This window comes from Danio aesculapii, chromosome 13, assembly GCF_903798145.1.
Source record: "Danio aesculapii chromosome 13, fDanAes4.1, whole genome shotgun sequence".
NCBI lineage: Eukaryota > Metazoa > Chordata > Actinopteri > Cypriniformes > Danionidae > Danio > Danio aesculapii.
In genome coordinates, this window is record NC_079447.1 from 10,577,763 (window position 1) to 10,599,284 (window position 21,522).

The 21,522-nt window shown below is 36.9% G+C and overlaps 2 protein-coding genes across 7 annotated transcripts in view; one reads left to right on the forward strand and one right to left on the reverse strand.

The window, feature by feature from the left end:
* Positions 1-891, forward strand: part of lrrfip2 (leucine rich repeat (in FLII) interacting protein 2) — a 42,078-nt gene extending 41,187 nt beyond the window's left edge. For all 6 annotated transcript variants that reach the window (XM_056471334.1, XM_056471340.1, XM_056471335.1 and 3 more), the window contains one exon: positions 630-891. In XM_056471334.1, the coding sequence (XP_056327309.1) occupies positions 630-740 (111 nt within the window). In that variant the 3' untranslated portion in view covers positions 741-891. The remainder of the gene's footprint in view (positions 1-629) is intronic.
* A 2,360-nt stretch (positions 892-3,251) lies between these two features.
* On the reverse strand, positions 3,252-20,746 carry mlh1 (mutL homolog 1, colon cancer, nonpolyposis type 2 (E. coli)). The gene is made up of 19 exons (XM_056471341.1): positions 20,501-20,746; positions 18,039-18,129; positions 17,845-17,943; positions 17,691-17,764; positions 16,931-17,007; positions 16,764-16,851; positions 16,631-16,673; positions 14,622-14,710; positions 14,420-14,532; positions 14,244-14,337; positions 12,284-12,437; positions 10,622-10,947; positions 8,055-8,179; positions 7,494-7,602; positions 7,086-7,149; positions 6,193-6,357; positions 4,901-4,993; positions 4,691-4,801; positions 3,252-3,512 (listed from the first exon to the last, which is right to left on the reverse strand). The coding sequence occupies exons 1-19, from the start codon at positions 20,608-20,610 to the stop codon at positions 3,360-3,362; spliced, it is 2,178 nt and encodes a 725-aa protein (XP_056327316.1). The 5' UTR covers positions 20,611-20,746; the 3' UTR covers positions 3,252-3,359.
* Positions 20,747-21,522: the final 776 nt, after the last annotated feature.

Sequence of the window (21,522 nt, forward strand, 5' to 3'; positions counted from 1 at the left end):
ATAACCTATCACAACTATCTAAACTATAAACTGTTATCCCAGTACTTTGATGTTATTTGACTGTTTGTAACTTCATAACTAACTCAAAAGACTAAAGACTTAAATCTCCTTGATTTTTGCGGTTTTGAATGCAGCAATTCGAAGGATTAATAAACGTATGCAAATCACCATCATTTATAATTTATGTTGCGTGGGTGTTGAGATCGCGATCTTTCAATGATTAATCGTGCAGCTTACACTGAATGCATAAATGCAGGCTAAACAAGTAGTGACAGAAAACACCTTCAATAACCTAAGAAACCCACCACATCCTGAATAACCCATCACAACTTCTTCTGTCGTCATTGTATTTTACAGGAAAGCCTAAACGCTTGTATACATGTGATTTGAATGATGCGAGAGACGATCGTTACAAATATAGGATTAATCGACAAGTAAAAATGTGTGTAAAATATGTATTAATCCGCTGGTCACGGGTGTTTCGGTCAACTGTAATCCGTTAAACCCCTAGTTCAAACAGTGATAAACTGGAATTATAACCCTCTATCGTCTGTGGAAATTGATTTTGATTTGACTGACTAGAGTACTACCACTAAACCATCACTCACTCAACTTTTTTGCATTTGAAGCTGCGCACAGCACTAGACAAGATCGAGGAAATGGAAATGACCAACAACCATCTTGTAAAGCGCCTGGAGAAGATGAAAGCCAACAGAAATGCTCTTCTATCGCAGCAGTGAAGATGAACTCTCCAGCACTGCACAGTAGGACACCAAAAACAAAACCGCAGGCCCTTTACCTTGTTTTACACCCTACTAAAGCAACATGGTCAGGGAAGGGAGCCACTAAACCTGAGAATGTTCTTCTGTTGGTTTTGTTGTTTTTTTTTTTTTTTTAAAGAAAAGCTTGGTACGTCATGGTAGCTGTGAGGTTTCATTACTCGGACTGGGTGAACCCCCCCCACCCCCCCCCCCCCCCCCCCCTTCCTCTTTTGTAAGTTGCACGATTATAAAAGCGCTTTTTAAACTGTACATCGACCTGAACGCAGGGCCCTCGACATCCGTGTAAATGCTTACACAGCAATGTGCCTTCACAGAGAGGATGAGGGTTATATGCATTATAACACTATACAGGAGAACCATATATTTCTACCGGTACGAAAAGAAAAGATTCATGTGTTTAATTAAGGGTACAGCCATGAGTTGAACATTATAGAAAATCAATCATGTCTGCTATGGTTTCAACTAAGTGTTTTTTTGTTTCTCAAATATTTAAGATATTTCTTGAAAATAAATGTGTAAATGAATGCAGTATGAATGGGTGGATGATTCATGAATTGTGATTGTTTGCAGGGCACATTGATATTATTATAATTTTTTTTTTTGAAGTGCTTTTTCACAATGGACTACATCAGTTTTACACTAAATGCAGCGCTTTTTAACTCCCAGTAAGAGACCGTTGTTTCTACTGTGACATTGTGAGATCTCAGATTTGTGTCCCAAATGCCACTCGATGCCTTTCACAACGCTGTTGTATTCAGGTTTGATGCAACTTCTTTTTTTTTTTAAATCACACTAGAAACAAATTGTCTGACACTTCACGCACACAGTGATTGACTAAAGCAACTGCAAGTATACTGTAAATAAACTACATGATTTACAAACAGACTTTTCTTTCAGGAATTATTTTTGGACTTTTTAAATGTGATTTCTACATCACAAAGGCCCTGTTTTAGCTGGTGTTAAAGGGATAGGGTCAGTTTTCCTTCGGCTTAGTCCCTTTATTCATCAGCGGTCGCCACGTCGGAATGAACTGCCAACTTATCCAGTATGTTTGCACAGCGAATGCCCTTCCATCTGTAACCCAGTACTGGGAAACACCATACACACATATTTACATACATACACTACGGCCAATTTAGTTAATTTGGTTCACCTATAGCGCATGTCTTTGGACTGTGGGGGAAAACTGAGCACCCGGAGGCAGCCCACGCCAACACGGGGAGAACATGCAAACTCCACACAGAAATGGCAACTGACCCAGCCGAGACTCAGACCAGCGACCTTCTTGCTGTGAGGCGACAGTGCTAACCACTGAGCTACCCATGCCGTAACAGTTGGACTTAATTTGTCATGATGCTGCAAAGTGGTGTAAACCCAAGCGCCTGTACCATGAAGCTGGATTAGCTGGCTAGCCAGTTAAATTTCAGTTTAGTTTGCACTAATTCTGGGTTTTAGGTTCCATGAAGGTAGCTCAGCTGCTCCATAATACCATGGCAATAACATCATTAGGTCGAGCAGCCTTCATTTTACCTAAAAGCCAAGATTGGTGCAAACTAAACTAAGCCCATGGGCACGGTAGCCATGGCCTAATGGTTAGAGTTGGACTTGGGATCCAAAGGTTGAAGGTTCGAGTTCCGACACCAGCAGGTCCTACCCTTGACAAGCCACCAAACCCCCTAATTTCTCCGGGTGTGTGTTCACAGGTGGTCATGTGGTTTTAGATAGAAGCATCTGCTAAATGCATTAATGTAAATGTCAAATCTAACCGGCTAGCCAGCTAATCCATCTGCTGTGGAGTAAGTTTCATAACCCTGGAATTTTACCTGGAATTAAAGGGACAGTTCACCCAAAAATGAATCTCCTCAACATTTACTCTCATTCAAGTGGTTCTAAACCAGCGTTAAATTTAGGGGGGGAATTGACCCCCCTAATTAACGCTTGATATCCCCCCTGAATATGTCAAAACAGGATATATGGGTGGGTCAGCCCTTCAATACTGAGAAATATTTCACTTTGATATGCATTTTAAATAATAATTCAAATAATAGAAAATATAAATATACATTTGACCACCCCTAAAACCATTGTGAATGCATAATCGTGCCAATCAGTCTATTCCAGGAAAAAGTCTGAAATGGAAGATCTAGAGCACCGATAGACATCATGTTCACAAGACATTTTGTCATAAAATATATGCACAATAACGTCTGTAGTTTGACAGTAACATCTGAAATAGCTAAAATATGTTTTATTAATAAACTAGATGCAATTAAAAATAAACACAAATGCAAAGCATGTATTACACAAACTAAATGAAAAAAGTTGACCCAAAAGTAGATTTTTTTGGATGAAGAACGATAAACGATTAAGTCAGTGTAAAAATACTGAATGTGTCATATGACTTACACGAGAAGGACATTGTGGAAATGTGTTCGTTTTACACTCTAAAGGCAATCCAGTTAACAATACTTCTAAAATATAGTCTTTATTTATTTATTCAAAGTACAAACATTTATAAATACATTGGGTTTGTCAGCTGCCCGAGCAATCACTGAAACAATCAGACATTGCTGGAGTTTAGCATCTTTCAAACACTTTGTAGAGGTCAGGCAGGCTGGCGATCTGCAGAACGCTGCCATCTTCACTCAAGTGTTTGGCAGGACTGAAGAGAGAGCGCAAAGCTTTGAAAAGCACATGCTCCACCTTCCACTGCCAGCTCATCTCGGCATCCTACAAACAATGCACACATTAGCCCCTTTCACACAAATAGATGTTTCCAATCGTTCACAGGCAACTTTTACTTTTTAAAAACACTGGTAAATTTGTTCTGGCAGTTTTATGGACAGGCTGTCTCAATTCTTAAGTCTTACATTTCAAAAACTAAATGTTAGGCCTTAAATTCACTTAAATGTTGTGTTGTAGATGTTAAATCATTTTAAACAGGTCTTAATTTTCCTATGTCCGTGTAAAGTTACCTAATCAAGTTGCCAACACCCATCCAATCACCAACAATAGATCTCTATAGAACTTTAAACAAAAGTACAATTTTAACTCTATTCACCGATATATTTTAATTATCTAATTTACAATATCATTTGTTTAAAAGTTCCCCATGTATTTATAACTTTCTGGTGATGATGTTGACTTGGACAGACTGTTGTGCATACATTTAGTTTATTATGGTTTTAAAACAGTGCATGTATACACCTAGAGTTTGCTTGTTGACATGTGACTAAGGAAGAATAATTAAAAAAAAAAAAAAAAGTAAAAATCTTAAATTGACTTGACAAAACTCTGTGTACATATATACTGGTATTACTGTTTTGTATTTATATACAGTTGAAGTCAGAATTATTAGCCCCCCTTTGAATTTTTTTTCTTTTTTAAATATTCCCCAAATGATATTTAACAGCAAGGAAATTTTCGCAGTATGTCTGATAATATTTTTTCTTCTGGAGAAAGTCTTGTTTGTTTTATTTAGGCAAGAATAAAAGCTGTTTAGGCTAGAATAAAAGCAGTTTTAAATTTTTTAAAACCATTTTAAGGTCAACATTATTAGCCCCTTTAAGCTATAGATTTTTTTTTCAATAGTCTACAGAACAAACCATCATTATACAATAACTTGCCTAATTACCCTAACCTGCCTAGTTAACCTAGTGAACCCTTTAAATGTCACTTTAAGCTGTATAGAAGTGTCTTGAAAAATATCTAGTCAAATATTATTTATTGTCATGGCAAAGATAAACTAAATCAGTTATTAGAGATGAGTTATTAAAACTATTATGTGCAGAAATGTGTTAAAAAAATTCTCTCCATTAAACAAAAATTGGGGCAAAAAATAAACGGGGGGTTAATAATTCTGACTTCAACTGTATGTATTTATATTTGTTTGTGCGCAGCATGTTTACCTGTGGCTCGTCTGTGTCTGCCTCCAGTGTGTAGCTTTTCCTTATGGAGTAGAAATGACTGCATTCAACACTGAATTCACGGAAACACTCCTTTTCGTTATCCCAGTTCACCTGTTAGTTATTTTGACATCAGATTTTTTTAAATTAATATACATTTTCTATAAATCCTTGTAAACTACAGCCTAGACTAGAGTTTGATGAAAAGCCAACCTCAGTGGCTAAACGCAGAATGAACATTGGCAGTCCCTCCATGGCAGGAGTGTAATTATCCAGCAGCATCGGCAGACCTGTCAGGTTTCCCTCCTGTGAAGAAATGAAATCTTACACAACAGAATAACTAAGTAACAATGAAATCTTTTATCAGGTTGCCGTTTTAACAATTAATTAGTTTTCAATAAAGCCAAATTTTTATTTTTATAATTTGAATTATGGCAGCGCAGTAGGTAGTGCTGTCGCCTCACAGCAAGAAGGTTGCTGGTTCAAGCCTCTGCTGGGTTAGTTTGCATTTCTGTGTGGAGTTTGCATGTTCTCTTCGTGTTGGCGTGGGTTTCCTGCGGGTGCTCCGGTTTCCCCCACAGTCCAAAGACATCCGGTACAGGTGAATTGGGTAGGCTAAATTGTCCATATGTATGTGAGTGAATGAGATTGTATGGATGTTTCCCAGTGATGGATAGCAGCTGGTTGGAGGTTCAGTCTGCTGTGGCGACCCCTGATTAATAAAGAGACTAAGTCGAAAAGAGAATGAATTATAAGGTCCTCCTGGCTTCATGGTGCAGTTAAAGGGATAGTTTAGCCAAAAATGAAAATTCTCAGCATTTACTCATACTCAAGAAGTAATAAACGTTTATGAATTTCTTTCCTCTTCTGACCACAAAACAAGATATTCTGAAGAATGTTGGAAAATTGCAGCTATTGACATCCATAGTAGGAACACTTTGGAACTCAATGGCTGTTTTTTCCCCTCCAACATTCTTCAGAATATCATGTTTCGTGGTCAAAAGAAGAGAGAAACTCAAAAAGGCTTGAAACCAGAGAAGCAGATTTCATCCATTTACATTAAGACATGCCAAACCTGTTCAAATAAATAGTTACAGCCTCTTGAGCTTACTGCAAATCTCATTCATTCATTTTCCTTCGGCTTACTCCCTTATTTTTCAGGGGTCGCCACAGCGGAATGAATCGCCAAATTATCCAGGATATGTTTTACACAGCAAATGCCCTTCCAGCCGCAACCCAGTACTGGGAAAAACCATATACTCTCACATTCGCACACACATACACTTGGCCAATTTAATTAATCCAAATCACCTACGGCGCATGTCTTTGGACTGTGGGGGAAACCCAAGCCAGAACATGCAAACTCCACACAGAAATGCCAACTGGTCCAGCTGGGACTTGAACCAGCTACCTTCTTGCTGTGAAGCGACAGTGCTAACCACTGAGCCACCGTGCAGCCCTTGCAAATCTCTTAAGTTGATATACGCCTAGAATGCGTCACTCACTGCATCTATTTCCAAGGAAAAGTATTCTTCCAACATTTCTGCTTTCTGCTTCAGGAAATCCACAATATACTGGGCCAGTCCTTCTTTTGGACCATCCTCCTCAGTCCATCCGCTTTCCTCTGAATCCAGAGCCAACATGGCCAGATCATAGAGCGGAGCTGGATTCTGAACAAACACAACTTTAGCTCATGTCTGCTGAGTTCATCTGATCTAACTTATTATTTGCATTTAAAGGCACAGTATGCTATTTGCACCTCTAGAGGGCGCATATTCGCAACAAACAAAATCACAGTTTATTGACACTGTAATTGCGTTGAATCATTGGTTGTTTTTATAACATCCTACAGGACTTATGAACAGCAGAAATCATGTTGATGGATCAGCTAAAGTATTCAACACTTATTATCATGGTAGAGTAAGACTGAATGCCGTCAAAGCAAAATGAGAGTGCTGAAGCAATTACTGATTTGAGACAAAATGGTGTAAATGGCACGAAAGCAGCTGAGCTTTTATTATGCCACAGTCCACCACTTCCTACTCTTCCAGTCATAGTCACATGGAGAAGATGCAGCACTGCTATAATGCTGCTCTGTGCAGTCTAAAAACCCCACAACATATTAAAGTGTCTTTAGTGCTTTACTGTTTTCTAAAAAACCAAATTGAGAATGTGTGCCATCATTAGCATCTCAACACAGGATGCGCTCCATCCCACTAATAAAAATGCTTTAAAAAAGCACAATAAAACATGCTTTGACACATTTTGGGATAATTTAAGTAGATAAATTTAAGCAAAATATGTATCACTGTTCAAGTGTTTCTTTAAGCTTACATATTGTGCCTTTATTTACAAAGGAATCATTGAAAAAATAAAAATTACAATGATCTCAACACACCGACAATCGAAGAACGCCGAAGTTACCAAAATCGTAGATCAAAATTTGATAAAACAGCTCCTGACTGTAGTAAACAGTAGAGAAATGTATGTTTGTTAACACAAGCTCACTCGAAAATATATATTTATTATATGAAATTATTCATACCCCTGGCAAATTCTGACTTAAAGTTTTTGTTCAAATGTTATTAAAAGCTGAGAAATATATATATTTTTCCACAATGATGTATCTTGTACATGGTCTTATTAGTTTTTGGGAGAAGCCTGTCTCATTTAAGATTTAATTAAAAAAAAAAAACCTTTTTGCTTAAATATATGTAACTTTGAGTCAGAATTTGCCAGAGGCATAAATTTCTGTCTTGACTGTATACATGCAATAGCAAGAGTCACGAACGAAGTGATGTTTCACCTGAGTTTGGTTGTGTTGAGCAGGTAGAGTTTGGTCTGGTGCTGCACCAAAGTCCACTGAGGACTGACTGAACCTACAAATGAGTGATTCTGCAGCAGCTCCTGTAAACCTGTGGAGGACAAACACAGCCTTCAAAACAACTGTAACTAGAGTTGAAGTCAAAATGATTAGGCTTCCTGTGAATTTTAAATATTTCCCAAATGATGTTTAACAGAGCAAGGATTTTTTCACAGTATTTCCTATAATATTTTTTCTTCTGGAGAAAGTCTTATTTGTTTTATTTCAGCTAGAATAAAAGCAGTTTTAAACCATTTTAAAGGTCATAATTATTAGCCCTCTTAAGCAGTTTTGTTCCAATTGTCTACAGAACAAACTCCTGTTATACAATGACTTGCCTAATTACCCTACCTTACCTAGTTAACCTAGTAAAGCCTTTAAATTGCACTTTAAGCTGAATACTAGTATCTTAAAAAGTATCTAGTATTTTTTTTTATTTCAGCCGTGTTTATAATAAGGATATTTTAAGCAAGGCTAAAAACTTTGTTCTATTTCCTGCTTGACCTTTGTGAGTTTGCAGCTCGATCTGGTCCCGAAGCTCTTTAATGCTGGTCAATTTAACGATTCGTCTCCTGGGAAGAGAAGCAGCTGTCAAATCCTCCTTCACCTCCTCAACATGAGGCCTTTTTCTGAAACAGACACACAACAGGCTCATCTTCTGCTTCCACAGAGTACATCGCAGAAAAGAGTACTACTGAGGACTAGAAGTGAGTACTACTATTGTTAATATCTATACTGTTTAATGTCAAATGATAGATTTGTTCTTCAAACAGTGTCAAAAACAGAAAGTTTCCTTGGTGAAAACACTTGATTCAATTAAAAACAGCACTGAAGATGCATGGATATGTTTTGTGGCTGTAGAGACCTCCACTTTTGTGCACTTTTAATCATATTTTTAAATCTACGACAGTAAATAAACATGACAAGTACTAAAGAGCATCAAAATAACAATGATGGAAAGCAATCTGAACATTTTTGTTCTCTTTGCTTTCAATTTGTTTCAGTATGTTTAGGACTTACTGAATGATACACGTAAATATACTTCTTTCTGATCCTGGTGGTTGTTGGTTGTAATTGTGCAGAGATATGCTCATGTTTCTTTGAATAGTTGAAAATAAAAAATTATTTAAGCCAAGAAATTACAAAGTCTTAGTTTTTTTTATTAAAGCTACTTATTTTATTTATATATTTTTTTTATTTGATTAGGAATTTGTTTTAAAATTGTTATTTAGTTTTATTATTTTAACATTTTTATTTTAAAAACAGCATTTGAGAAATCGTACAATAATACCACTTGTTCATTTCTAAATTGTCTCAACTCATTTAGTTGCAAATAATCGCATTGTAAGATCTGTAATTGTGAAAGTATTGAATCATCATGAGTTGATTGAATCGTTAAATTCTTATAAATTATAACTTATGATTTTTACACAGGAAAGCAAAACTACCATCAAACACTGGAATCCTAAGACACAAGTAAAACTGACAGCTTGCTCTAGTTTCCTCCACTGTAACTACTACATTTACGTTTAGTCATTTAGCAGACGCTTTTGTCCAAATCGAATTACAATTGAGGAGGCATTCAGCGATACAACAAGAGGCAATACACACAAGTGCTAATTATACAAGGGAACTGGGTCACACTTTATTTTGATGGTCTGTTTATTGAATTTAAGTTACATTGCATCTACATGCCAGCTTATTCTCATTAGATTATAAGTAGATTGTTAGGGTTAGTGTAAGTTGACATGTACTTGCAAAGTTTCTTATAGTCAGTTAAATGTCTGTTTAAGGAGCAGAATCAACAGATATTAAGCAGACAGTCTACTAATACTCAAATGGACCATCAAAATAAAGTGTTACCAGGAACTGTTTGTGCTCAGATAATTTAGTGCTAGAGTAAGGGGCGGTATTTTTATTTATATTCATAATCACGATAGATAAATAAATTACATATATATATAAAACAAAAATAAAATGACATTCATACTGCACACCTTAGTTTCAAAAACAGCGAGTAAACACTTGTCCATATCTGATATCTAATTCAGTTCAGCACAATTCATCTAGTATGACTTTGGTTATACAATCTGATCACTGTTGGTAAAAAAGACTTCCTGTATCTTTCTCTGTGACACCGGGGTTGAATTAAACTTGTACTAAAAGAGCTTGCAGACGCTTGGACTGTATCAAAAAGGGGATGACTATCATGGTTCATTATACTGACAAATATGTCCAGCATTAGATCATGTGCAATCTCTTTTAGTCTCTTTAATCTCTTTTAAAAGTTTAGTCATAATTGTAATCATGATTATTTACGGTTATCAGTGAGCCACAAGTCAAAAAAAGGTTGATAGTACACCTATACATTTTAAAGATCATTAAATTTCACAATTCTGAATACTGAACATTTCACAATGTGGAAAGGAAATAAATACAATAGAATAAAAATATGAGCCGAACTGTGCTTTAAGCATATTCACGGTTTGAATTAAACTTGATTTGTTTCTCATTTAAGCTACAAAAGTGCTTGAGTTAAGAGCAGTGAGTAATATTTGTCCTTGTCTTTTGGTATTTGATGAATTATAAGAGCAGTCGGCAGCAGGAATACAGTGTACTGTCACTTTAAGAGCCAGGCAGCTCAATCTATGTTTTCAGTTTCATTCTTAACTCTTCATGTTCAGGTATTTCTTTGTAACAAACAGGGAATATGGCAAGTTATTAAGTATCACGTTTTGACACATTTATGCATGGTGTGTGTGAGGCCGATCGTGCACACACACACACACAAACACAACAGCACGTGTTCTCTTTTGCACTTTTAAAAACATGAATGAATCAAATACACATCAATAAATGAAGCGGGTCCAATGCTGCAAAAGCCATGCTATAGTAAATGCTAATTTACTTACTAATTTTTATGTGAAACTGAGCTTTGCGGTGGAACAAATGGGTCATGCTAGAAAGAGGGCGGGATATGACGCATTCATGTTTTTTGTTGGAAGCCATAATCAGAATCGAAGCTGAATTTCAATTAATTCCTCAGCCCTAGTGCATCATCTGTATTTCACCTCGGTGGTGCTTCATCAGCAGGAGGTTGAGCATCAGTCTGAGGACCCTCATCGGCACACAGCTCCACATCAGCAGCTTTCAGCAGCTCTGTGTCGTCCAGCTCCACTGAGTCTTGAACAGCAGTGGACGTGCTGGAGTTTTTCTCTGTCCTGCTTTGAGCAGCAGATGATGACGATAAGGCTGACGGCTGGAGAAACGCATCCAGCTTCTGGGCTTTACTATCAGTGCGGACCATCTGATGGGCATAAACGCGCTCCTGGGTATCTGCTGAGGAACTAGAAGCTTTCGCTACGCTTGCAGATGCTGAAAGTCCTGGAAGTAGAGTCTGTGGATCGTGCATATTAGTCAAGTGGTCAAATTAAAAAAAAAAACATTGAAGAGATAGTCTGTAAAAATGAAAGTTCTGTCATGATTTATTCATCCTTCGTTGGTTTCAAAACCCTTAGGAGTTTCTTTCATTTGTTGAACACAAGAGAAGATATTTTGAAGAATGTGGAAGCTGGAGCCATTGACTTCACTGCTTTTCTTACCTGAAGTTTTTGTCTTGATTCTAGCCCAAATATTAAAAAATTCTTAAATCATAAAGCATTTTCAAGACAAGCTAAAATAACTTTCAGCTAAATTACAGAGATTTTCCATGAAACAAGCAAAATAATCTTCCAATGGGGTACAAAACATAATTTATTTCAAAATGAAAACAAGACAATTTTACTTTTTTTACTTGACTAGAAAATGATTATTGATTTACTATTTGAACTAGAAACAAGACAATAACACTAAGTAAGAAAAGCAGTTTTTTTGTATAGTTTTTCTTAACCCTACTATGGAGGCCAATGGCTACTGGCCCCAGTATAATTCCAACAAAATAGAAAAAAGAACTGAAATGGTGTAATTTCAAACAAAATCCGGCAAAAACAAAGTTAGTTTTGGCAGTTTGTTTTGAAACAGCTCACCAAAGAGAATTGGAGGAGTTAATTTTGGTCCTAAACAAATAGCTCCTGATGCTTAGTACATTCAGTGTCTGTCTGCCAAATTTAAAGCAATGTGGTGTGCTGTGGTGGCACTTCTCATGCGACAGTCTAGAGAAGGCTTTTAGCATTATATATCAGAGGTGCCCAAGCTCGGTCCAGGAGGGCCGGTGTCCTGCAGAGTTTAGCTCCAACCTCAATTAGACACACATGAATCAGCTAGTCAAGCTCTTACTAAGCATAGTAGAAACTTCTAGGTAGATGTGTTTAGGCAAGTTGTAGCTAAAATCTAGAGGACACTGCCCCACAAGGACCGAGTTTGGGCAACCCTGCCTTATATGAAACTGTTCTTCTCTCACATCTCGCATGTTGTTGTGTTTAGGATTCCAATCAAGCAGCGACACACATTTACAACCCCACCTACTGCAGCATGGAGGTGTCAGAATGTTCGAAAAGAGTATTTTCGCTCAGCCTTCTCAAACTTCTTTTTGCCCTCAAACGAAGAACGAAAAAGAACACTGTTTAAAGTATACCTGACCCTTACCTTATAACAACATTCTTCAAAATATCTTCTTTTGTGTTCAGTTGAAGAGTGAAACTAATTCATGTTTGGAACCACCTGAAGGGGACTAAATGGTGGGTACATTTTCATTTTTGGGTGAATCATCACATTACATGCAAGCAAAAATGTACCTGTGTGAAGTATGTGCGAGAGGAATTGGAGCCGAGGAGTTTACTCTCGATGTGCTTCTGAATGCTCTCGATGATTGAGTCCTCGTGCAGGAAGTGCACCTCATGTTTTGTCGGGTGAACGTTCACATCAATGTTTTGAGGAGCAATCTCTAAACTTCAGAGCAAGACCAAGTACAAAGTATTAGCATCAAATATTCAGATTTGTTTGAAAGCAAAATATTAGGTTCTGTTTAGTTATTATGCATGACTTGGACAACAATTCATAAGTGTGAGGTCAGTCAAATGTTTTAAATGTTATAAAAGCTTCGCAAATAAGAATGATTTTTAATACATTTTTGAATGCAAGTTTTTCCTGTGATGTAGAGCTTAGATCGGGTCCAAAAAAATAAACCCGACCCTACCCAAGCCCATGCACCCTGTCCGAGCCAGACCTGGTCCGACACATTAACTGTAATTATGAGCCCGATTAAGCCAGACAACTTTTTAATACATGGGCTGTTATAACAGACATTCTAACTGCAACTCGTTGTTTGAACAACACAGAAATTAGTTTAGATTTATCTTAATGAATAATGTAAGAAGGTCGAAGCATGTAAACCGCATTGTTTGTTTATTCTGAAAGGATCATAACTAAACAGGACATTGAAGGCGGACTATCATTCTTTCTGCCATGGCAGGCCTGCTTCATGTGTCTGTTCATATTGGAAGTCCCCGTTTTTTTGCTATCACCTCTTTTACACTGCAGAGCGTGAGCAGTGTGTTTTCTGGCATCCATGTTAACAGATTAGAGCTTTCATACGGCACGCAGAGGAAGCGTGTGAGAGGAAGCAGCAGTACTGCGATCGTTTTTCTGCTGGGTCTATTTTTGCCACTGGTCATGCTCAATAAAGTGACAGTGCATTATGACCAAAAACACATTGAATGATAGTAACAAGTAGCAATTCACCCACTAAATGCATCGATAAATAGCGACACGGTGGCGCGGCAGGTAGTGCTGTCACCAAACAGCAAGAAGGTCGTTGGTTCGAGCCTTGGTTGGGTCAGTTGGCATTTGTGTGGAGTTTGTATGTTCTCCCCATGTTCGCGTGGGTTTTCTCCGGGTGCTCTGGTTTCCCCCACAGTCCAAAGACATGCGGTACAGGTGAATTGGGTAAGCTAGAAAATTGTCCGTAGTGTATGAGAGTAAATAAGAGTGTATGGGTGTTTCCCAGGGATGGGTTGCAGCTGGAAGGGCATCCGCTGCGTAAAACATGTGCTGGATAAGTTGGCGGTTCATTTCGCTGTGGCGACCCCAGATTAATAAAGAGACTAAGCCGAAAAGAAAATAAATGAATGAATGCATCGATAAAATCCACTGATTTTTATGCAGTTTCTGCTCTACATACGCACTGCTTCACCTCTGCTTGTGCTTGTGGTGTGAATGTGTACCAATGGAGAAGACGCTGTTGCAGGAGGTAGAGCGTTGACACGCATAGCGAATTGTGCAGCTTTGTAGACCCACATGTGTTGCTTATGCTGACTTCGCTAAAATATTCATATATTTCTAATTATGACAGCTTTCCACCCAATTAGGCTAATTAAGTAATGACTAAACAAACAACAAAAAAACACATGCTTGATCACAGCTCTGCCCGGCCCGGCCCGGAAATAGTGGCAGGAAATATCGGCCTGACCCGGTCTGGGCCTGGGCAGAGAATCTAAACTGAATTTTCAGCATAACTTGCAAACATTTACAAACTTTTTTGATAATTTAACGAATAGAAAGTTTAAAAGCGATACATTATTACACATATAAACTCTTTTCTGACATTAGAAATTACTTTATGGTCTCTTTTTTACCAGTTCAATGCATTCTTGCTATATATTAGTATAGTGGTATACCGTATAGTGGTATGTAGTATGCATTTATTTAACTGTAACTTTTAAATAACATATGTTTGCATAAATCAAGTTGATTCACCTGAGATAAAGAAAAGGATGAGTGTTTTTGGGAAGATAAGCGGTGTAGACGGTCTCAATTGCTTTCTTCAAGGCACTAGACTCCACTAATCGATCTAGAAGGCAACAGGGTTATTAAAAGATGTTCTTATCCATAATAAAAGAGAAAACTTCAGTAGGTTCAAACTCGTAACATACGGTTGATAAAAAGGATAAGGATGCATTTCTTGACAGAGTAGTTAGCATTGGAGATGTGGCCCTTCATTTTAAAAGCAAATTTCTGATCCTCGCATTCAACTTCTATCAGCTCTCTGAAACACACGCAGAGATGTTCACTTCAAATCAATGTATGCTTTAGTTAAAATGTTCACAGTACCTGAAAATAGGCTAATAAAAGTACCTGCTAACTGCGACTCCAAACACCACGCGGATGTTGTCAAGCACAGAGGCGTTTGGGAGAGTCTTCACATCTGCAACCATCTCGCCTTGCTAGAAAGACAGAAGAAATCTTATTAAACAATTATAAATAGACTTTACTCTTTCAATTTAATCCTGTATCATTAATTATTACTACTGTTATGAAATCAGTTTTATGATAGTATTGCTATAATTTTAGTTAAAGTTTGAGTGTTTTTTTTTATCATTTTACTATAAAATATGGGTCAATGATTAACAGGAAAATTGTAAAAATAAATGAGTAATACGATGATTTAAGTGTATTTTTTAGGGGAAAATAATGACTACTGTATATTGTTGTCCTGATTTGCAGAGGATTAAAAGACTAAAAATGTCACTAAGTGTGACAAAAGTTGAAGCACCAAAAAAAAAAAAGTCATAAAAAGAGGTATTTACAACAAAAACCATTTGATGATGTATTAAAAGACTAATTAGGGATCTCGGTGCATAAAATACCATTTAATTGTCATTTTAAAACTTTATACTGTCCTTTAAACCATTGTCAGCAAACATATAATAATTAATTAAATATTTGGTAAGAGTTATATAATTTTAATTATTACAGCTCAGAATAAGTAAGTATGTGGTATAACTATTTACTTTAAATTTAGCATCATCATAAATTTAGCATGAGATGTATAGTAATTACTACAGCTCAGAATAAGTGTGTGGCATGGTTTTTTTACTATAAATTTAGCATAATCATAAATTTAGTATGAGATATACACTCACCGGCCACTTTATTAGATCCACCTGTCCAACTGCTTGTTAACACATTTCTAATCAGCCAATCACATGGCAGAAACTCAATGCGTTGCATGTAGACATGGTCAGGATGATCTGCTGCAGTTCAAACCGAGCATCAGAATGGGGAAGAAAGGTGATTTAAGGTGACTTTGAATGTGACCTAGATGTTGGTGCCAGACGGGCTGGTCTGAGTATTTCAGAAACTGCTGATCTACTGGGATTTTCATGCACAACCATCCCTAGTGTTTACAGAGAATGGTCCGAAAACTAGAAAATATCCAGTGTGCGACAGTTCTGTGGGCGCAAATGCCTTGTTGATGCCAGAGGTCAGAGGAGAATGGCCAGACTGGTTCCAACTGATAGAAAGCCAACAGTAACTCCAATAACCACTCGTTACAACTGAGGTATGCAGAAGAGCATCTCCGAATGCACAACACGTCCAAACTTGAGGTGGATGGGCTACAGCAGCAGAAGACCACACCAGGTACCACTCCTGTCAGCAAAGAACAGGAAACTGAGGCTACAATTCACACAGGCTCACCAAAATAGGACAATAGAAGATTGGGTAAAGGTTGCCTGGTCTGATGAGTCTCGATTTCTGCTGTGACATTCAGATGGTAGGGTCAGAATTTGGCATCAACAACATGAAAGCATGGATCCATCCTGCCTTGTATTAACGGTTCAGGCTGACTGTGGGGGTGGTCAATGGCACGGCCTACCTGAGTATTGTTGCTGACCATGTCCATTCCTTTATTTGACCACAGTCTACCCATCTTCTGATGGCTAATTCCAGCAGCATAACGCGCCATGTCATAAAGCGCAAATCATCATGTTGAATCTATGCCACGAAGGATTAAGGCAGTTCAGAAGGAAAAATGGGTCCAACTCTGTACTAGTAAGGTATACCTAATAAAGTGGCCAGTGAGTGTAATTTTTTAATTATTACCACTTGGAATAAGTATGTAGCATTATATTTACTTATACTTTATATAAGTTTATATAAGCATTATATTTTACATTATACTGAATGACAATTTCATTATTATTCACAATGTTACGATTATATCACCAAGATTTAGTTGAAGTTAAAACTTTACTAACATTTAATATGGTTTGTTTGTATTAAGTCACACATACATTTAGATCAAAATTTAGACCCATATATTTAGCTGACAAAATCAACCTGCTATGAAATGTGCATTTCACCTTTTTGACAGAAAAACTCTTCCCAGAGTTGTGAATGGCGTATCTGTCAATAAGAAATATACGCAGGTTGACATTGACAATCATTCCAAATCTAAAGACAAAAGAAAAACTTTCTGAATGTCGTGAACCACACCTGCTCACAACCTCAACGATTCTGGAATATTCCTCACTGGGGCTCTTTAGGGCTTTCCGTCGCGTAGACACATTATAAAACAGATCCTCTACCTGAGGGAAAAACATGAAGGAAATGACGAATAGTGGAATGGTTTTATAATTAAAGTGTCTTAATGTCAGGTAAACCTACAGAAATCAGTGTCCCCTGGTTTCCAGCACAGGGTTTGGGTGGAGATTTCAGTTTCCCGTCACAGTAATTGGCCCTGTCAACAAAAAACAAGGTCAAAATTTGCACTTTACAAAAGAAAATAATAATTTATGAAATGATATTCTATGGCAAAATTCTAATGGCAAAGAAAGCGTTCTTGCAGGACTCCCAGAGTTCATCAAGATACTTAAAATTCATCTTTAATGCCTCCTCCTCCATCTTACCCCAGACATACTCAATACTGTTCATGTCTGGTGACTGGGCTGGCCAATCCTGGAGCACCTTGACCTTCTTTGCTTTCAGGAACTTTGATGTGGAGACTGAAGTATGAGAGGGAGCGCTATCCTGCTGAAGAATTTGCCCTCTCCGGTGGTTTGTAATGTAATGGGCAGCACAAATGTCTTGATACCTCAGGCTGTTGATGTTGCCACCTATTCTGCAGATCTCTCGCACGCACCCATACTGAATGTAACCCCAAACTATGATTTTTCCTTCACCAAACTCGACTGATTTCTATAAGAATCTTGGGTCCATGTGGTTTTCAATTGGTCTTCTGCAGTTTTAGTGATAATTGGGATGCAGTTCAACTGATTATTCATTGAAAAAAAATCTACCTTCTGTCATTTTTCCAAATGATCAACTAGAAGTTAAGTGGCTGATACAACTGGGATTGACGACAAGACTTTTGTCAGGTATTGTATATTATACGATTCATAAAATAAATAAAAAAACATATACCTGTAAGCACATTTAGCATCTGCTGTTTTTGTGGTGATGGTGACGTGAGCTACATGACTTATACTTGCGAGGGCCTATAAAAAGAAGAACAGAGCTGATTTATTAAAGTTGATCAATAAACAGTGGGTTTATTTTCAGATGAAGGGATTCATACTTCTCCTCTGAATCCGTATGTTGCGATGGATGACAAATCTTCAAAAGACTGCAGCTTGCTGGTCGTAAAACGCTCACAGACTATTTCCATATCATCTTTCTGTTAAACATAAACACACAACAAGCTCCAAACAATATATCTTGATATTTAAAATGAGTTTTTATGTGTGCTGGATAAAAGAAAAAGTGGTTTACTCTGATGCCAGTTCCATTGTCCTGAATAAGAATGAGCTTCAGTCCGCCCTCTTTGACTGTTATCTGAATGTTTGTAGACTTAGCATCCAAACTGGGGATTTAACATCAAGTTTTTTAAATATTAATGTCTTTTTACCAAAAAAAAGTGCTATATTAAGTATTTCTCATAGATTTGGTTTTGCAAGGAATAGCTGATGTCAATGTTTACTAATATATATATATATATATATATATATATATGAATGACATGATTTGAGAAGGTTGTAAAGTCACACTTGTGTGAGATATGAATTTGCAAAGGTGTATTTACAAGTTGGTTTTATATTCACACATTCAGGTTTCATCTTCTTAATATAATTTCAGAAAAGTATTCTTTGCAAATCATATTAGCAGCTAATGACTATCAAACTTCCCCGTGTCCACGTGGGTTTCCTCCAGGTGCTCCGGTTTCCCCCACAAGTCCAAAAACATGCGGTAAAGGTGAACTGGGTAAGCTAAATTGTTGGTACATTATGTGTGTGAATGAGAGTGTATGGGTGTTTCCCAGTGATGGGTTGCAGCTAAAAGGGCCTCCACTGCATAAAACCTGCTGGATAAGTTGGCAGTTCATTCCGCTGTGGCGACCCCAGATTAATACAGGGACGAAGTCGAAAAGAAAATGAATGAATGACTATCAAACTACAACACACTGTTTACAATTAATTAAATAGTGTTAATGTTGTTTTATAGTCATGCTTGCATGCAATTTCAGACCAAATATATTAAAAGTATCGTGTCACAAATTGTCACTGTTCATAAATGTACAATTGTGTATATATCAAACCAATTTTATCCTCAATATTTTACATGTGTACAGTTGAGCTCAAACCTAACTGGATTACATGAAGAATAAGACTCATGAATAGAAAGATCAACACTTCAGCAATGAATATTCTGTTTGCATTTCAAATTTTTTATTTTAAGGGATGCTGAATCTGTTTTTGTGCAGGTGACATGAGTAAATATCATAAATATATCTTCCTATTTAAGCTAGAACTACAGTAAGTATCATGGTTACTCGTGCACAAACACATCTGCACTTCTGAATTCTCAACACGGGACAATAGAACAAATGTCAGTCAAAGAATGAGAAAACTAAGTAACTGGCGATACTTGGAAAAAGTAACAGATATTTTCATGGAAATTAAAAAGTAACTCGTTATTACAAGTTAACTGGTTTACGTACCTTTCGTTACTTGTAATGCTATCAAAATTGTTTTTTTTATTCAGACATCTGTTCATTTTTGGACATTGACAACTTGTGACACTGTCCCTATTTTGTTTACCACATTTGCACTTCAAAGATTTCATTTTAGGGGATGCTGAATCTGTGCAAGTTACAGGAGTAAATATGGTAAATACATGTTCCCATTTAAGCTAGAACTACAGTAAGCATCACATACTTACTCCTGGATTCTCAGCATGGGGACAAGAGAATAAATGTCATTCAATAAATGAGAAAACGAAGTAACTGTGGATACTTGAAAAAGTATCACAGATATTTTCTTGAAAATTAAAAAGTACCGCGTTACTAGTTACTTGAAAAACGCAATCTGTTTACTTATCTTACGTTACTTGTAATGCTATTAAAGTTGTTTTTTTTATTTCGGACATTCGTTAATTTTTAAGGAGTGAGAGCTTGTGACACTGTCCCTAAATTGTTTACGACATTTTCATTTCAAAGATTTAATTTTAAGGGATGCTGAGTCTGTTTTCGTGTAAGTTACAGCAGTAAATATGGTAAATATATGTTCCCATTTAAGCTAGAACTACAGTAAACATTATGTATTTACTCCTGAATTTTTAACACGAGGACAATAGAATAAACGTCAGTCAATAAATGAGAAAACTAACTGTCGATCCTTGAAAAGATCCAAATTTTTTCTTGAAAATTAAAAAGTACCGCGTTACTAGTTACTTGAAAAGGTAATCTGTTTACGTATCTCACGTTACGTGTAATGTTATAGGAGCAAAGTTGTTGTTTTTTATTCGGACATTTGCTTATTTTTGAGGAGCGACAACATAAGCCACACTGTCCCTATATAGTGTAGTCACGCTACTTTGAATATTCAGTCTAAAATAGCATGTAAAATAGCATCAAAACAACATTAGCACCATGTGAACCAATGTGAACAGTGCACTTTGATAGTCGATGGCTGCTAATATGATTTCTCTAACGTTATTTAGAATTTGCAAAGACTACTTTTCTGAAATGATAATAAGGATGAAGTCTGAATGTGCGAATATAAAAGCAACTTTACCTTTGTGTTAATTGATAGTTTTCTTTACCCCAACACTGGTGGTGGTTAACACTAGTGACATCAGTGATTATGTAGGTTATACATAAGTGTCATCGCGTATAATATTGAGCTATTCTTTCTTTAGTTAAGTTATTAAATTGCTCAGTAAATAACTGTACTCACCAGTTCTCCATCATCTCTTTGATAGCATTGGCAGGCCGCTGGATAATCTCTCCGGCTGCGATGCGGTTCACTACAGTCTCGTCGAGTCTGCGGATGACTCCCGCCATCATCAACTCATTCACTAGATCAGATAAAAACACTCAGACGGATTAACTGTTGTGGAATAGAAAATATTACACATCCAAAAACACGTGAAGGTTTGTTTATGTCCTACAGCAGACCCGCGGAACCCGCGCGAATGACGAACGCCCGCCTCCTTGTCGAAAGCCGAGAGCTGTAATTGGATGCTGAAAGAGCTACTTCCGGAAAAGTTACTCAACCGAATTAGCGGAAGACAGATGTTCCATCAAGGCAGCAGGTATCAATCACATTATAACACCAACGTGTTGTTTTAAGGGTTACATACAATATATACAATTCAGGTAAATATATATTGTATATATCTTATGTTTGACAAGTGTAAATCACTACATGAACGAAACAAACAGCAGAAATGTTCCTGTCGGTAAGTCGAGCAGGCAGAATAACGTTAAAATAGAGTTTATAATTAATGTTAACTGTTTAAAATGCGACTGAAAAAACAAAAACGAGGCCATATTTCCAATAGTTGTTCATTTTTATCACTTTTCTTTTACTGAAGGACCGAGATTCAGGACTGTTCGAAGCTTTACAAACAACAGGTAACGTTTAAGATATGAATAATACAAATGTAGCCAAATGGGAAATCAAGTTAAAGGATCTCAGAACAATTCAGAAATAATAAGTTAAATCTAACAATAAAGGTCTTCATTACACAGTGAGTATGTTAAGATGAAATTCTGCTCTCCCTTCACCAATAACTTCATCGTATTGGTCTAAATCTGTGAATCAGCTGCTAGATTTATTCTGTTCTGTAGCTAATCTATTCATTTTCTGGTATAATGTATTACACAGTTTCACATCGGTGTCTGTTGTCTGATTATTCTATTTATTTATTTTTCTAAGTACTGGTTTTATTTATTATTTACAGAGTTATTATGACA

Bases quoted from the DNA above. Each gene is read 5' to 3' on its own strand.
- mlh1 (XM_056471341.1), bottom strand. From the start codon at position 20,610: ATGATGGCGGGAGTCATCCGCAGACTCGACGAGACTGTAGTGAACCGC. The intron at 14,533-14,621 runs GTACTTTTATTA...CGTGTGTTTCAG, and splicing joins TTTGGAGTCGCAGTTAGCAG to AGAGCTGATAGAAGTTGAAT. The intron at 14,338-14,419 runs GTATGTTACGAG...GTTGCCTTCTAG, and splicing joins CCTTATCCTTTTTATCAACC to ATCGATTAGTGGAGTCTAGT.